Source organism: Neodothiora populina, assembly GCF_041146345.1.
Source record: "Neodothiora populina strain CPC 39397 chromosome Unknown canker_contig_12, whole genome shotgun sequence".
Taxonomy (NCBI): domain Eukaryota; kingdom Fungi; phylum Ascomycota; class Dothideomycetes; order Dothideales; family Dothioraceae; genus Neodothiora; species Neodothiora populina.
The window spans coordinates 500,171-516,258 of NW_027191404.1; the positions used below are offsets into that span (position 1 = coordinate 500,171).

Sequence of the window (16,088 nt, forward strand, 5' to 3'; positions counted from 1 at the left end):
CCATTGTGAGGACGACAGCCTTGTTCTGCTACTACTAGCTTGTCGAGGTCATATCCGTAGAAACGAGGGATCATCCCATGAAATATTGTGCCACAGTATGGTTGGTACAGATCGAGTTATAATTGCTCTGACCGGGACGACCTCACTATAAGGACGAGATGCATCAATGTCTAGTATAGAAACAGCATACACGGGAGATTATATGTTGAATTCGAAGACAGGGAATGTAGAGTGAACGTGTTGCGATTATGATGGTGATTCGATGAGTATGGGGGTAACGGACCATGGCGCCAAGCCTTCAGCTAGACTTCATCGGGCGTCAGCGATATTTTACAAGTGCAGCAAACATAAATACATCTCTACAAGAGCATTTGAAGACTCGACATTGGCATCTCATCCATCGAGTCTAAGGTCTATTCACTTGCGTCGCGTATTGTTCGATGGTAAAGATGTATTGGTAGCTCAGTGGAGGATAAACATGATAGTCGTAAACGAATACATGGACCTTGTGAATATGAATTTTGGCGACACTTAGCAAAACATTGCACGCTAGATTATGCATATTGCACGAGCTAAATTATATGATATCTACTGTATGCCCAGGAAGCTCGCTAATTCTGAGGTCTCCATCTTCGAGAAGCATGCCTTGGTGTTCTGACTCTGCCGATCAATCCTATTACACCTTCTGCGCGACTTAGACCGAAAGGTTCGAGATTCAGATCGAGATCGACCGAAGCTTTGCATGCTTGACAGCCTATGCGTTAACACGCTATAAGAACATTGATCGACTATTTCTTATACTTCCCGCCAGTCCGGTCTTACTTGTCACATCATCTTTGCTCTAATTCTACTGTACTGACACATTCCACTATTGAATTTCTCTGCTGCAGATGACCCTCATGGGTTCCGAGCTTTTGAGAGAGTTTGTTTCGGTAGAATGCTTATCTCAGATCGACGATATGTTTTGCACCAGCGATAGAGTCTTGTCATCATTACTAGCTGCATATTCGATGAGGTGGGTTCGGTGATCAATACTGTAGCTATTATTGCCGCGAAAGTCGAGACAAAGACGTCGAGATGAGTACCTTACTTTGTCTTCGCGCTGCTGATAGTCTATACTCCATCAACAAGCGCTTCAGAACTTTCCTCGCAGGCACTAGCTATCAATCGATATTTACAAGTCTCGCGGCCTACCTACAATCAGGACTTCGGATGACAAGGCAACAACCTCCAGATGGTAAGACCTCGCAACTCCACTTCGCCGTCAATAGCTTGTACATGATGCAAGCTGTGCTATATGCGCCATCAGGTCGGCCTCATTTCGATAGCGCGGAAAGACCAAGGGAGCAGAAACCCCACAGCTATGATACGGTATAGTACGATGGCACGACCTCGTATAACACGAAAATAATTGTTGAAGTCCCCTTATCGACACCACTGCGAAGCCGTTTATTTTCAGCAGCAGCACTATAACTTGTGAATCCACCTCACAGCACACCTAAGATCATGCATTATGCAGGAGGATTAAAGTGCTGGGGTGACAGTGTGGTAGTATCTGCCGAGGTGTCTTATCACGCAGAAAGACTGTCGCACGGCTGAGCGGCGATAAAGAATCGACAAGGGAGATGCATAAAGTTACGGCGCTACTAGGAAAGCACTGTGCACATCCTCGCTCTGAAGGCTGAGTGGGCCTTTCCTTCGACTGGCAACAGCTGAAGCTACAAGAGATGTACCGAGGCCGACCAAGTCGCCATGACGGCCTGATATGGGATTTGTAGGTACGCCAGGAGAGGTTGCACAGGTCAATGAAGTAGTTATAGTGATAGCAGCAGCATATATTTTTCGTATGTGAAAACGCACTAAACTCACTCATATCCCAACGTTACCCTCGCATGTCAAACAGCAGTACCAGAAACAGAAGAATAGGACTGGTCAGATATAAGCGAGTGGGACAAGATATGGCGACGCGACGATGACAGCGACGGTTCTCCAACCACCGCAAGATGCATTTTACAAATAGCGTAAGTGAAGACGTTGATCGCACGAGGTGCAGGAAACCCTTCGAAACGGTTTCCCGACGCTGGCTCTCCAACCAAACAGACCGCCCAGAAAGCGTTGCACCGTCCAGAAACGGCCGTCACGTCTTGAAGAATGGAGCGCATAAGGATAAGCTACTCAACAAGCAAAGGCAGAAAAGCAAGGCAAAGCAAGGTAACCTTTGAAATAGCCTTAATTTCCACCTCTATTCATTCTGTTCCCATCAACCACGCACGCATGTCTCACATCCGTGATCACTTCTCCACTTTCCAACTGACCTCACGCTTCGTGCGTCCTCAGCTTCCCTCCCTTGGTTCGCTTCATCCATGTCTCAACGCTTCCAAAACGCTCCAAGACACGAACGGCCGCCCGAACAAAACGGTCGTAACGATCTAACCTTCCTATTCCCCCCCCCCCCCCCACCCACCAGCCTTCGCTCTCGCGCGTCGCAGCTGAAGAAAAGGCCTAAGTGGCGACGTTTTATGCGTTTCACTCCGCCCTTCGTACCATCACTCTGCTTGCTCTCTTCCAGCCCCCTTGAGAAAAAGATCCGCGGCCGACCGGTGATGCTTGGCCTTTTTTTGTCTCACGATTCAAGATCCGAGTCGGAAACCCAAATCGTGTCTCGCGTTAGGCTTCTTCGACGTTAAGTCGTTACGTAGGTGCGCGTGATTCCGAGGGCTGGGAGGATAGTGCCAGAGGGGTGAGGGGGATGGGAGGACTGGCTCTTGCGTTTTTGGCCTGACCAGCCTGAAACCGGATAGGTGAGGATATTGACTGATCTGTCTAAGGATTTCGAACCTTGCACTTGAGAGGATGTTGCATAATCCAATGTCAGGCATGTCACTTATGCTTTGGAGAAGGAAAGATAGATGGAAGTGGTAATGTTCGCTCATTGCGATTTCATTAAGTAGTAAAAAATGAATGTAGTCTATATGTTTTATGTTTGACAGTTTCTTTTCCTCTATTGTGTCGTGAAAGTGTGTGTCCTCATCCCGTTGCATCATCCCCAGCATCTATGTACAAACATAACAAGTGAATGTGAGATGAAACCTGCTCTGAAGAAACATTAAACCCTCCGGTGACATTGCTGATAATTAAATTGATGAAAAAAGAAAAGGACGTGAAAGCGCTATCGCATGATCACCGCTTAGAAGGTGAACAACATAAGGTTGGGGTTCAACGCAATAGGCAAGAGGAAGTGACAAGCAATGACAGTGACCATAGGCCAGATGGCAGTGAATGTGGTGATCCTCCAGAGATCAGGAATAGCCAGAGCGCACACGGCCATGACGGCGGCGAGAGCAATGCAAATGGCGAAGGTGAACTTGAAGCTCTTGATGACCTTGGGGACTTCCTCGAAGAAGGTAGTGTTGTCGGCTTCCTTGGAGGTGGCACCCCAGTTCATGTCAATGCCGAACAAGTGAGACAGCAATGCCTGCGAGACGTGCATAGACACACCACCGAGGAAGACAGTCATGAGAGGAATCCACTTGAAGTTGGTCCAGAGGCCGCGGATGAGACCCATCTCACCGATACGGTAACGAAGGACTGCAAGAGACACGTTTCCGAGAGCGTAGAACACAACGACGATGGCGAAGTAGATCTTGAATGAATCGACATAGTAGTGATCGAGCCAACCGTTGAACCAACCAATGAGGAAGTAGTTGAGGATGGTAAGGAGCCAAGAAGAGCCAAGAGCGTAATAGGTACCGATGTAGGACATGATAGTGATCTTAGAGGCGATAGGCATTTTAGTCTTGAGGAAACGCATGAACAGAGGAGTCAAGGGTCCCTTGGTGAGCCAGTACTTGAGAGGTTGGAAGAGAAGCTCACTGCAACCATAGGCGTACTTCTCCCAACGGGCAAGCTCGTCGTAGACGGTGAGAGAGACACCCTCCTTGAAGCCATCACCGGTGTAAGCAGCAAGACGGATGATGAAACCCTCAGCTTGGAGACGCAGAGACATATCGAAATCCTCAGACACGGTAGATTCGGACCAGAACTTCTCGCGCTCATCCTCATCCTCGTAACCGATAGACTGGACAGCAGCCCAGCGAAGGACGGCGTTGTGACCGACGAAAGGAGCGACATCACCGTTGGCAACAGCGTATCTGATCTGAGTGTAGACAAGGTTGGTGAAGAAGGTGATACCCCTCTCGAAAAAGCTGTCGGTAACGTTCATGACGCCGGAGTTGTACTGGATGATACCAACCTGAGGAGATTGCTCCATCTCAGAGACAGCGTCAAGGAGACAGTCGGTGGGGACACGGGTATCGGAGTCAATTAGCAAGATGTAGTCACCAATGCGAACGTTGCCGTCAGCCCAGGTGCGACCCTGATCCTCCTCGACAACCTCGACAAGTGCGTTTCTGTATGCCTCAGCCTCGTCATCCTGAGTCCAGGTGACAGGGCGGTTGATGGCATTGAGCTTCTCCTCAACACGATTGGAGACCCAGAGAGAGTAGTTCATGTTGGAAGCCTTCTTGAACTTTCCGCGACGGATGAAAGCCTCACCGTGCTCACCCTTGGGATCGTGGCGAGGACGAGCGACCCAGCCGATGTTGTGCTCATCGTAGAAGTCCTGGCGGGCACGAGCCTCCTCCTCAGGAATGAGTTGCATACCGTCGTCGTTGATGAAGATGTTGGCAGTGCCACCTTGCATCTCGTAGGTAGAAATAGCGGCCTTGATAGAACGGATAGTGGGCTCAATGACACCTTGGAGACCCTCCTTGTAGACAGGGCACTCGATAGTGATGTGAGGAAGAGGACCGTCGTCAATTCGGAGGCGACGAGGGGCGATGCCAGAGTAGTACTTGGAGTTGGAGTGGACTTGGTTGATAGGACCGATCATCTGGGCGACGTTACCGCAGATGGCCTGGAAGAAGAAGAGCGAAAGCCAGATCTGGGCGGGAAGAGCAGCGATGAAAGCAAGACGGATGTATTGACCATCGATCCAGATCTCTTTTGCGACCTCGGCGTAACCAGAACCCATAGCAACGGTAACGATGAAGAGTGTGAAGGCAGTGACAATGGACTGGTACAGAACGATTGGTCGAGGCTTCTCGGCAGCGGCTTCGATCTCGTCGACATCGCTGCCAACCTCGTCAACGTTGACGGCAGCAGCCTTCTCCTTCTCGCTGACCTCCTCCTCGGTCTCGTCGTTCCAGATCATGTGCATGAGAGCTTCCTGGATGTTCTGAGAGCGCTTGAGGAGCTGGCGGGGCTCGTCATCCCAGACAACGAGGATGCCACGGTCGGCAATGAAGGCGGCGAACTGATGCTTCTGGCATCTGGGGAGGTAAGACATATCAGGAAGGACCTGAAGACGAAGACCATCCTTGAGAGGAACGTAAGGTCTGTCGTTGCCGTGGAGGAAGAGCTTGATGACACGAGTGTTGACGGTCATGGCACATCTGACGTTGAGAGTCTCAATGGCCTTGAAAAAACCAGCAGGCTCCTGGTCGATGTCTGAAGGGCAGCAAGTGTACCTGCCACGCGACTTCTTGAGGACGATACCCTCATCGTGACCACCAGCGGTCCAGAGAAGCTCCATTTGCTGTTGGTAAAGCCAGTTGACCATCATGTCGCACTTGAGATCCTTGAGCTCATCGGCCTGAGCCTGGCGGCCATCCTGGCCAGGGTGAATAGATCCGGGACGAGATGCCCAGGGTGAGTTACCAGCACCGGGGGTGCCGAATGTGGAGGGGAATCTGGGCATGGGCGATGCACCACCAGATGAAGATGCCTCGACGACAGACTTCTCAGTCATCTCAGGAACTGCCTTTTTGGCATTCTTTGCCTCCTTCTTGGCCTTGCCAGGAGCAAAGTATGATCCGAAACCCATTGTGATTGTAACCTCCTATCAGGGATGAATGTGTATGTGAGTAATAGTCCTTGTGCTTGTGATAGGACAAGCTATGGATGTTGTGTATGTGTAGATGCGCGTGCTCCTCCTCAAAACAGGGCGCAGGGTGTATAAAGAGAGTGGAAGTGTGCTTGGTCCGTCGAAACGAGCTAAGCTTAACGAAAGTATGAGGCGTATATAAACGACCTCTTTGATATGGATAAGAGGAGGATAGATAATGCAAAGATGGGATGGAATATTGAGGAATGTCCTCCACAGACGGGACTCGATACATATTTATCGACGTGGACGTTGCCCTTTCTGTCAACGGCGATTCCATATCGAAGCCACGGCTACTCCAGAAGCTCAGGCTGAATAAGTTCATGGTAGAGCCAGAACCCAGATGAGTCCACAAACGGTTGGTTTTTCGATCAAGATTCAGCGCCGGTGTTGGATTAGCGTAGAGTTTGATACCAATATGGTGGTGAAGACGGACGCTAGCCGCATGCGCAGCCGTTGACGGATCGAGCTTCCATGTGTCGCCCTGTGGAAGTCCGTGCATGTTCCTGAAAAGCGCGGGCCCAAAGCGTATCTTGTCCCGTTTCTCGTTCGAGCCTATCCTCTTTTGACCCAATGCTAAGAATGCGTGTCCGAGACATGAACAGTCCACTGGATTAGATCCTTCCATCTTTCAGCTGGGCCCGATGATGCTGGATCTAGGTCTCGTGCACAGTAGTGGTTGGCACCACACAATCAAGTCCGCGATTATGAGTGTGCTGCTGCATTGATATTACATTGCACCACTGGCGCTTGTCAAAGCACGCCACATTCTGCATGTGGAGATTCCTTTACATCCAACTCAGAGAGTTGTAAAGTATGTTGTAGCGACGGGAGGGCTCAACAAATGAGGCGCCACCATAGCTTGTCGCTGAAAACATACCTTACTTTCTCAAGCAAATGCTGAACCCATGTCGAGGTTGTGGCCTGCTATTGAATAGCGGCACGTTCCCGAGCCTTGGTTATCCAGCCACAATGTCAGTCCGGTTCGGCACTACGATGATGCTGCACCTGAGAATGCCATGCTGACTCAAATGTCTCAATGCCACGTTCGCTCGGCGTAACAGTTTCTTCCCAGTTGCTTCCTCGAACCATAACACGATCGCGCGGCCAGACTTTAGAAGCTATTTCACTATCGCGTTAACTGTAAATGCTCAGCCTCGGCACTCACAACGGTTGGCATCCCTCCGTTACCTGTCCCTCGTGTCGCCGTTGATGGTGCTATCACGTCGCGGACCGTGAAGCCCAATCATAGCAGAGGTCTCGATTGCTAGTTGGGAGACTTTCGAAGCGAAAGATACGGCAGTACAGTACTGTACAGTACCACTCGTACATACGGGACGTCGTCTAGGATTTGTGCCTGCATGTGCGAACCTCCCGTCATCCCGTAAATTTTCCGACTGCCTCTTTCAACCGCACTACGAACTTGGCACATGCAGGTCCCTCGCAGAGCTAGCAGGGGGATTAGCATAAACCTTGGTTCGCTGAGAAATGCTGCATGTCTATTCTCGGTGAGCTTGCATGCATGTCTGCATGAACATGGATCCCATCCAATCCTATACACGATAGTTTTGTAGCACGGGAAAATCGATAAACATTGATGTTATAGCTTGAGCCTGCGGCACCCCAATAACCGGATTTCTTTGCTTGTATCGACCACCGTCTGCCGGAATTGACATCTCAATGGAAATCAGAGTGCGATTACGGGAGCAGCGGCACTAAGTGACGCGACTGACTGGTGACTTCACGACACGACGCAATATAAGGCAAAAGTAATGCTGTACCTATCAATTTGTATCGCACATCTTTAGCGATCATGCACGAACAGTTGAATCTTCAGCTTAGGACTCTGGAGTCTAGCCAGGTGAGCATGGCCATCTCCTCCACGCGAAGATCTTTCTCTCCAGTGCTCCACTCTGGCTCAGCGCCGATCGCGTATTCGAGTTCGGTGCTCGTTAGTCTGGACTCGGTGAGTAGATGCACGGGACCCACATGCTCTATGATACGGTCCACGCTTGACGAGAAAAGATTAGTCCAAGGTCCTGCGGTAGATCAAGGTTGTACATTAGACTATTAAGCATACGCGAGCTGTATATAGTTCTCCTGTATAATTCAGGTTTTTCCATACATTTTGCTTTGTTGGCAGCGACTGGTGCTGCTCAACCGCCCCTTTATGCTCGCTTCAACCTCTACGCCTCTTTTGCACTAACACACCTCCCGCGCTCTAGTACACAGCTGCCAAAGGGACACCCGACGGTTTCGGCCGCGGCCGTGGAACTCAACGTTTGGATCTCGGTCTAGCGAAGAGTGAGCTGAGGAGCGTGGGGAGATTGTTCATGTGGCTGTGGCGTGCTGAATACATCTTATCATATATCATAGCTACTATATCCCAGCAGAAGATAGGCAGCGCAGTTTTATGCAAGCATGTCTAGCGTCGGCTCGATAGGAGTGTTGTTTCCCTTCGCTGGGGCGACAAGGGGGATTTGGCTGGGGTCGCCCTATTTGCAACATTACGCTTTGATCGCGGGAATCGCAGTTGCTCAACGCGATGCCTACTCTGTCCAAAGACTCCTTCCCATCATAATTCTTCCATTGACTCAAGCTGTGAAGCATGCTCATACCTAAACAGTGCAACGTACTGTCGTTGCATGTGTCCGCCTGAAGCCGCTCAGTCGGCCAATCTAAAACATTACGTCAGTTTGTCTCACAGAAGACTGGAAGAAACTCGCGTATCAGAGTAACATACCTATAGCTCACTAAAGTGTCCACGCGATGATTATTCGTGGAGAAGCTGCGTAATTGTACCTTCTCCGCGTCTTTGATCTCTCTGGGATCGCTGTCGCCCCATTCCAGCGGCACCTCGGAATCGGCATCCGCGTAGACCAGGACGTTGAAAGTACAATTGCCGTCTAAAATGGGCAGGAAGGTCACCGATGCAGTGATCTGCCGGAAGATCGACTGGATCTCTTGCTGAACTTCAGATTCTGTCTTGTCATCCTTTGACTCGGTAGTTCTGACATGACATCAATGTTAAACACATCGCCGACACGCCCATATGGTTACACTTACGCAGCAGTGGCATTCTCCTTGTCCCCTGTCTTGGTTGATGATTTCTTGTCATCCGTCTTGCCGAAGATTTGTACCTGTCGTATGTCAGTATGAGCAGTAAGTCAGTGAGCTGACTGGTCTTGTACGTCAAATTGCCATCTCTCAAGATCTTCGCCTGTTTCTTTACTCGTAATTACGATCACAAGCTTGGATATCTTCGATTTCGTCATCCAGCGATTGAGCTGTGACATGATCTTCTTGATATATGCTTTCACCTGGTCATCTTGTGATACTGTGCAGGTCAGATTTTGGTCGGTCACGTATGTCAGTGATCGTACTTACCCAGCATGTTCAATCCATACTTCTTGACGCTGGACAGATGTCAATATTTCGTCTTGCCTTACAAAGGTGTTCGCAATGACGTCTGGCATACGCTGTGAAATCCTCAGGAGGGTACACTCCACGTTGAAATCTACAGATGAATTAGTTCTGGCACACTTGCTTCACTATAGACGTCCAACGCACAAGATTGTGTTGATGCAGTATTCAAACTACCAGTCGTTAGCGATGCATCGGTCTTCATTCTGGAAGGTCTTGCCACCCACAAATTCAGTGACTGTCTTGGATGAGCCTTGGATAGTGTCAGTATACAGAATTTTTGGTGTAGATTGAGGTTTTGAAGAGGACGTACCCTTTAATGCCAACTTGTGCGTGTCAGGCTGCTTCTTGTCCTTGCTGCTCTTGGTTTTCTTGGTCGTAGACATGGTGCCTGCTGCCTAGGAGCATTGAGCATCGACGCTTGCGGTATGTTTGACATGGCAACAAGACAAATAAACACACCTTGAAGAATACTCTGACGCCGCTCAAGGTGGTGGGAAAAGACCGAGCTTGTCTCTGTCTTTGGCTCTTACAACAACAAGATCACTAGCAGGAGAGTGGCGATGTCAACGGTCTGGCAAATGTAGATGCGCTGTATAATGCTTGCGTTATAGGTACTGTAGGTGGTCAACTCATCGCAGGTGAACACAAAGCAGACCGGAGCTGAGCAACGCTGCACACTGCACAACGCGGAGACTCGGCCCGAGCTTTTGCAGAAGTCCGGCGTATCAGAGATGAGATTCTCAAGTTAAGCACGACTGAATAGACACTACTTGCTATACCAACCTCTACACAGCATTCGTTCCATGCGCAACGAGTGTCGGACCCATGCAAGCATGCTTCCGGACGACACATAGACGCTTTCGGGCCTCGTCTAGATGTACTAAAGGCGTCTTAGGCCCGTGGGCGGAATCACAGTCTGGCCTTGGCCTTGGCCTCTGGACACCCACGTCAAGGTTCTTCCAGTCCACTCCTCCGCTGTGCGCTCAGCCTGGAAAGGTGAAGACGGACCTGGAGAAGAGGATAGCGGCCATTCCAATCGAGCGCTTCCGGAACTTCTGCATCGTGGCCCATGTCGACCATGGCAAAAGCACCCTCAGTGACCGCCTGCTGGAGCTGACCGGAACCATTCAGAAGGGCGGCCCGGCACAGATCATGGACAAACTGGATGTGGAAAGAGAAAGAGGAATCACGGTCAAGGCGCAGACATGCACCATGATCTACAGTCACAAGGGGGAGGACTATCTTTTGCATCTGGTTGACACTCCGGGCCACGTCGACTTCAGAGCCGAAGTGTCTCGAAGCTACGCCAGTTGTGGTGGAGGTATGCAGCTATCTTTCTGCTTAGGATATCATTGCATCGACTAATGCGCGCGTAGCAATATTACTTGTCGATGCCAGTCAGGGTGTCCAGGCACAGACGGTCGCCAACTTCTATCTTGCCTTCTCGCAGAACTTGACTCTCATGCCCGTGCTGAACAAGATTGACCTTCCTCATGCAGACACTGAGAGGACTCTCGAGCAATTGCGAGAGACGTTCGAACTTGACACCTCCAAAGCAGTCTTGGTTTCTGCTAAATCCGGTATCAACGTCGAGGCATTATTGCCAAACGTCATCGATCAGATACCTGCACCAGTCGGCGACTCGACTAAGTCATTGAAGATGCTACTTGTCGACTCGTGGTATGATAATTACAAGGGTGTCATACTGCTAGTACGCATCTTCGAGGGTCGGATCAAGCCTGGGGATCACGTCACATCTTTCGTCACGGGTTTGAAATACTACGTTGGTGAAGTGGGAATCATGTACCCATTTCAGACGCCACAGACGGAGCTGCGGGCAGGCCAAGTTGGCTACGTCTATTTCAACCCCGGCATGAAGCGGTCCAAAGAAGCCAAGGTTGGAGACACATACACAACTGTGGGCTCGGAGAAACTCTTAGAGCCTTTGCCAGGCTTCGAAGAGCCGAAATCGATGGTCTTTGTGGCTGCATTCCCGGTAGATCAAAGCGATTACGAACACCTCGAAGACAGCATAAACCAAGTCATGCTCAACGATCGTAGTGTCACGGTTCAGAAAGAGTCATCAGACGCACTTGGTGCCGGCTGGCGTCTCGGCTTTCTCGGCACCTTGCACTGTTCCGTATTCGAAGACCGTCTTCGCCAGGAGCACGGTGCCAGTATCATCATCACCCCGCCCTCTGTTCCGTTCAAAGTCATCGACAGAAATGGAGGAGAGACCATCATCACCAACCCGAATGATTTTCCCGAGGGTGAACATTTACACCAGAATGTAGCTGAACTGCAAGAGCCGTACGTCTTTGTCACGGTAACCTTACCCGAGGAATACCTCGGCAAGGTCATCGAGATCTGCGAGGCAAGCAGAGGCGAGCAGGTGGAGCTCACTTTCTTCACAGCCACCCAGGTCATCTTAAAGTACGAGCTTCCTCTCGCGCATCTGGTTGATGATTTCTTTGGAAAGCTCAAGGGAGCGACAAAGGGCTACGCCTCGCTTGATTACGAAGACGCGGGATGGCGAAGATCCAATATACAGAAGCTACAGTTGCATGTCAACAAGGTGCCTGTCGATGCCGTCGCGCGAGTTGTGCATCACAGCCAGGCTGAAAGAATAGGAAAGCAATGGGTCACCAAGTTCAAGGAACATGTGGATCGTCAGATGTACGAGGTGGTCATTCAGGCTGTAGCCGGAAAGCGTGTCGTTGCTCGCGAGACGCTCAAGGCCTTCAGGAAAGATGTGTTGCAGAAGCTCCATGCTTCAGATGTCAGTCGACGCAGGAAACTTCTCGAAAAGCAGAAGGAGGGCAGGAAGAAGCTCAGGGCAGTCGGGAACGTCACGATTGACAACAAAGCATTCCAAGGCTTCCTCGCTAAGTAGGCATTGATAGAACACTGTATATTACCTGTATAGATGATACAGAGAGCCCATTAATAATTAGGGGTTGTAGCAGCGACAACATAATTAAGGTATATGATACGGAGTCTACAACATTCGATTTGCAGTAGCAATCACGCCGGTGGACTGTTCGGATCAGCAGAGCCGCAAAGCCGCGATCATCCGAAGGTACCCGTCCATATCACGACGTCAGAGATGTAATCCTTTGCGCGCGCAGTTATAACTGGCAATGCAAATTGATTTCTGTGAGGGCGTATGTTTCCGTAGAGTTCAGCAAAGCGCAATAATGCGAGCCACGCCGAAGACGTCGTCACTAACAAGCAAAAGTACTGGCTTCGAAGCCGCATTTGTTCTATGGACTATATTTGCTTCCGCACAACAATATCGCCAAGGAAGGACTACCGTCGCGGCCTTCTTACAGCCTTTATGGTTTTATAGAGTCAAGAAGCACGATCGAACAGCATTGACAGACGTACTACTCTTGATCGGACTGCACACCCTTTGTAATGGATTACCGACATTGCAAGACTTGTGGAACTTCTTGCTTCCACCATGGGTACTGGAACAGCGGATCGTGGAACTTCAGATCTTCGGCATGATCTCCGTCATGGTCTTGCTCGCCGGAGCCATTGTATACCGTGGAGAGGACCGCCGTGAGATCAAAACAAAGTCATCTACCTATGTCCTCGCTCCAGTGTCTTTTCTGTCTGTCGCAATATGCTTGTGGCTGAATAATGTACGTTCTACTCATGACCTTTTACGGCTCGCAGTACCTTTGTGGGTCATCGAAGAGAGACACATGGAGCTGAGGACCCTGTTCATGGTTCTTCTCATGGTCTTATGCGCAGGTATTATCGTCTGGCGAGGTGATGAGAAACCTCACATCCGCTTCGCAGGCGCAGACTGCCCGTTTCCGGAAAAGTATCCCCTGCCTCCAGCACTGATACCTGGTCGCACCGCCCATACGCGTTTGTTCCCTCAGAAGCACTCTTTCCAGTACTCGTATCTGTCTGTCGGCATTCCAGTTGGTTGGACCGGGTGTGCAGGTTCGGTTCTGTCGTGCGATGTGGAGCATATGCCCTCCTCGAAACGACGCAGGGGTTGGTTCGACGTGTCCGCAGACGACTTCTTGACCAGAGGGAGTCATGTTTGCCTCGAACACAAGCTTTCACATTACTTGCATAAGCAGGTATGTTACTATTTTTTGTCATATTGGATCCGCTGCTTTAGGCCATGCTGGCATCTCGAAGACACATGCAACGCTCCAATGCTCCTGAAGCTACGTCTTGTACTACTTGCTATATATGGGAGATCAACATGTTTCCCACGGCAGACAGATGTCCCCACATTGCCAGCAGCTCACACAAAATGCACCATATTCGTGTCCATCTAATGGTGCTGACCACTCTCAGGGAGTTTCTGATGACGACTGGTCCTTTGCCTATCTCGTCACGGCACCCCGATTCCTTGGCTACTCTTTCAACCCCGTCTCATTCTGGTACATCTACGATTCGGAATCGAATTTGACGATGATGATACTAGAAGTCAACAACACGTTCGATGAACGTCGCATGTATCTACTTAAGGCCCCTCCCGTGCCGTCGAAATTCGACGAGTACTTTCCAGTAACCGGGCTCAACTTCACCAGTGCATGGCAAAAAGATTTCCACGTTTCACCTTTCAACGACAGAGAAGGAACCTACAGTCTCACAGCTACCGATCCTATCGCTACTTTCAGATCCAAGAATGGCAAGCCCATCATCGATAACCAGATTATCCTCAAGACGCCTGAGGGGGCGACAAAACTTGTTGCCCGTGTCTTCTCCAGCGATCTGAAGGATGCAAACACAATCACCAATTCTGATCTAGCTCTGTTCTTGGCCCGCTGGTTCTGGGTTGGTTTCGTGACATTTCCTCGAATCCTGCTTCAAGCATTCAAGCTTCACTTCCGCAAGCATCAGCCTGTATGGTTCAGGCCGGAGGTATTACCTTCCAGTATATCCCGTGCTGCCACTCCAGAAGAGACCATCATCGAGGCCTGCTTTCGTGCATGTATCCAAGATCTTGTCTCCAATCATAAAGACAGGCCCTTGCGCGTGGGGTATGAGCCACCTGAGGGAATGGGCCACCATCACTCTTTCGTCGGTCAAGGACGGACTACTGTCGACGAAGCAGACGAGCCAGACGCTGTCGTGCGTGTTTTGGCACCTTCTTTCTACTCGCGATTCGTGCACTATCCTTCCATAAGAGAAGCATTTGATCGTGAAGGATTAGCCACGGACGAGAAGAACAGGACTATCATCATCGAAAAGGCCACTGCGTTACATGATCTACTGTCTTCTTCATCCTCTCCGGTCGCGCCGTCAGAAGTGGCAAAGAACAGCCCGAGAATAAGCCTCACAGAGCGCATAAGATGGGAACTCCTAGCCACGCTGCGCTGTCCGCCACCAGCCGTATCATATGCGACCACCTCGACCACCAGCTCGGATACATCGTCAATACAAGACACCCGGGCCCTGCCATCGAGAACACCACTCGATCTCTTTGTTCAAGAACACTGCCATGAAGAAAAAGGCCACTATGTGCAAGCTGTCATCCGCCTCTTCCTGGCTGAGAGGTTCTTGGGAGGGTTCACTCCTCTCTTAGGACTTGTCGACCTGATCATCCGATTAGCGATCATGGTGTTATTGGGCGCTTTTGTGAGCGGTAATTGGGGGTCTGCGTTCTCGGCGCTCAATCTGTGGGCGGAGGTCAAGGGGCTGTAGATTGGAAGAGATGGTAACGTATGTTGTTTTCATACTGAAGGTTGGAGCGATGAATAAGGGAAGATGAAGATGAGATGAGGGAGGTACCTCCGCCCTCGAGTTTACACAAACGCGCTTATATGATATATCCTCCAAGAATCGATGGAACAACCACTAGAATGCAAAGGAATTTCGAACATGTACAGATCGTCTTCACGGATCCAAATTCGAGCCCAATCAACTCCTTATTGACAGCAAGAAGAAAGGAAAAGCATGTGCAAAAAGCATGTGCAAAAAGCACAGTAATGCTCTACGCCACGCGGATGACAACAACAACAACAACAACAACAAGGGCATTTCATGTCCATGATCGCCATCTCTACTTCACTCGATAACCTCGCTATATAATGATCGTAACAATCACTACCGAGAAAATCATATATCTACTGTATGATGTTTCTACATATCTATCCGACCATATCCATCGGGTGTCTAGACTACAACAGTAGAAAATCCAGAGGGCAACCCTGTCCTGTCCTGTCCTCTTTACCCCTCCAGCTCCTTCCGACCTGATACCTGCTTCCGACTTGATCGACATGCAAGGCCGTGACGATAGTGAAATGTTCCAATGCTCTTCTTCCGTATCTTGGTTGATAGTTATCTAGTCGGTCTTGATATCTGTTGCGTGGGTATGTGAGTTCAGAGAGGGAAATGTCGTGAGGATTGGCGTGGCTTATCGGAAGGTCACTGGCGGACGGTAGTGTGCAAGTACTGTATATATATGGTACATATCCGTCTACGCACTATCCATCGACTAATATATCCCGAGGACACGACACGACCAAACACACAAGCACCACAGGCTCAGGGGAGAGACCATGGAAGATGAACAAGAAAAAACCAAACAAAGAACTCCACAGAAACAGGCACAGAAGATGCACAAAATCGTCGGAAAACAGTGTGCATAGAACCAAAGCAGGTAAGATTAGATGCATGCCCATGCCCATACCTTGCTTGCCTGTCGATCCGATATTCCCGTTTCTTTTCCACTTTCGGACGGACG

At 49.9% G+C, this 16,088-nt stretch overlaps 4 protein-coding genes across 4 annotated transcripts; 2 read left to right on the top strand and 2 right to left on the bottom strand.

Annotated features, from left to right (window-relative positions):
• Window positions 1-3,187: 3,187 nt before the first annotated feature.
• AAFC00_000881 (uncharacterized protein) lies at window positions 3,188-5,884 on the bottom strand (the record flags this gene model as incomplete). Its single annotated transcript, XM_069347611.1, has 1 exon — window positions 3,188-5,884. One exon carries the CDS (start codon window positions 5,882-5,884, stop codon window positions 3,188-3,190), a length of 2,697 nt encoding a protein of 898 aa, XP_069203455.1.
• Window positions 5,885-8,609: 2,725 nt separating this feature from the next.
• On the bottom strand, window positions 8,610-9,753 carry AAFC00_000882 (uncharacterized protein; the record flags this gene model as incomplete). The annotated part of the gene is made up of 9 exons (XM_069347612.1): window positions 8,610-8,622; window positions 8,688-8,954; window positions 9,011-9,084; window positions 9,136-9,281; window positions 9,332-9,360; window positions 9,423-9,461; window positions 9,515-9,540; window positions 9,595-9,620; window positions 9,681-9,753. 9 exons carry the CDS (start codon window positions 9,751-9,753, stop codon window positions 8,610-8,612), a joined length of 693 nt encoding a protein of 230 aa, XP_069203456.1.
• Window positions 9,754-10,195: 442 nt separating this feature from the next.
• Window positions 10,196-12,263, top strand: AAFC00_000883 (uncharacterized protein; the record flags this gene model as incomplete). Its single annotated transcript, XM_069347613.1, has 2 exons — window positions 10,196-10,691; window positions 10,747-12,263. 2 exons carry the CDS (start codon window positions 10,196-10,198, stop codon window positions 12,261-12,263), a joined length of 2,013 nt encoding a protein of 670 aa, XP_069203457.1.
• A 304-nt stretch (window positions 12,264-12,567) lies between these two features.
• On the top strand, window positions 12,568-15,046 carry AAFC00_000884 (uncharacterized protein; the record flags this gene model as incomplete). The annotated part of the gene is made up of 2 exons (XM_069347614.1): window positions 12,568-13,470; window positions 13,694-15,046. The coding sequence occupies 2 exons, from the start codon at window positions 12,568-12,570 to the stop codon at window positions 15,044-15,046; spliced, it is 2,256 nt and encodes a 751-aa protein (XP_069203458.1).
• Between the last annotated feature and the right edge of the window lie 1,042 nt (window positions 15,047-16,088).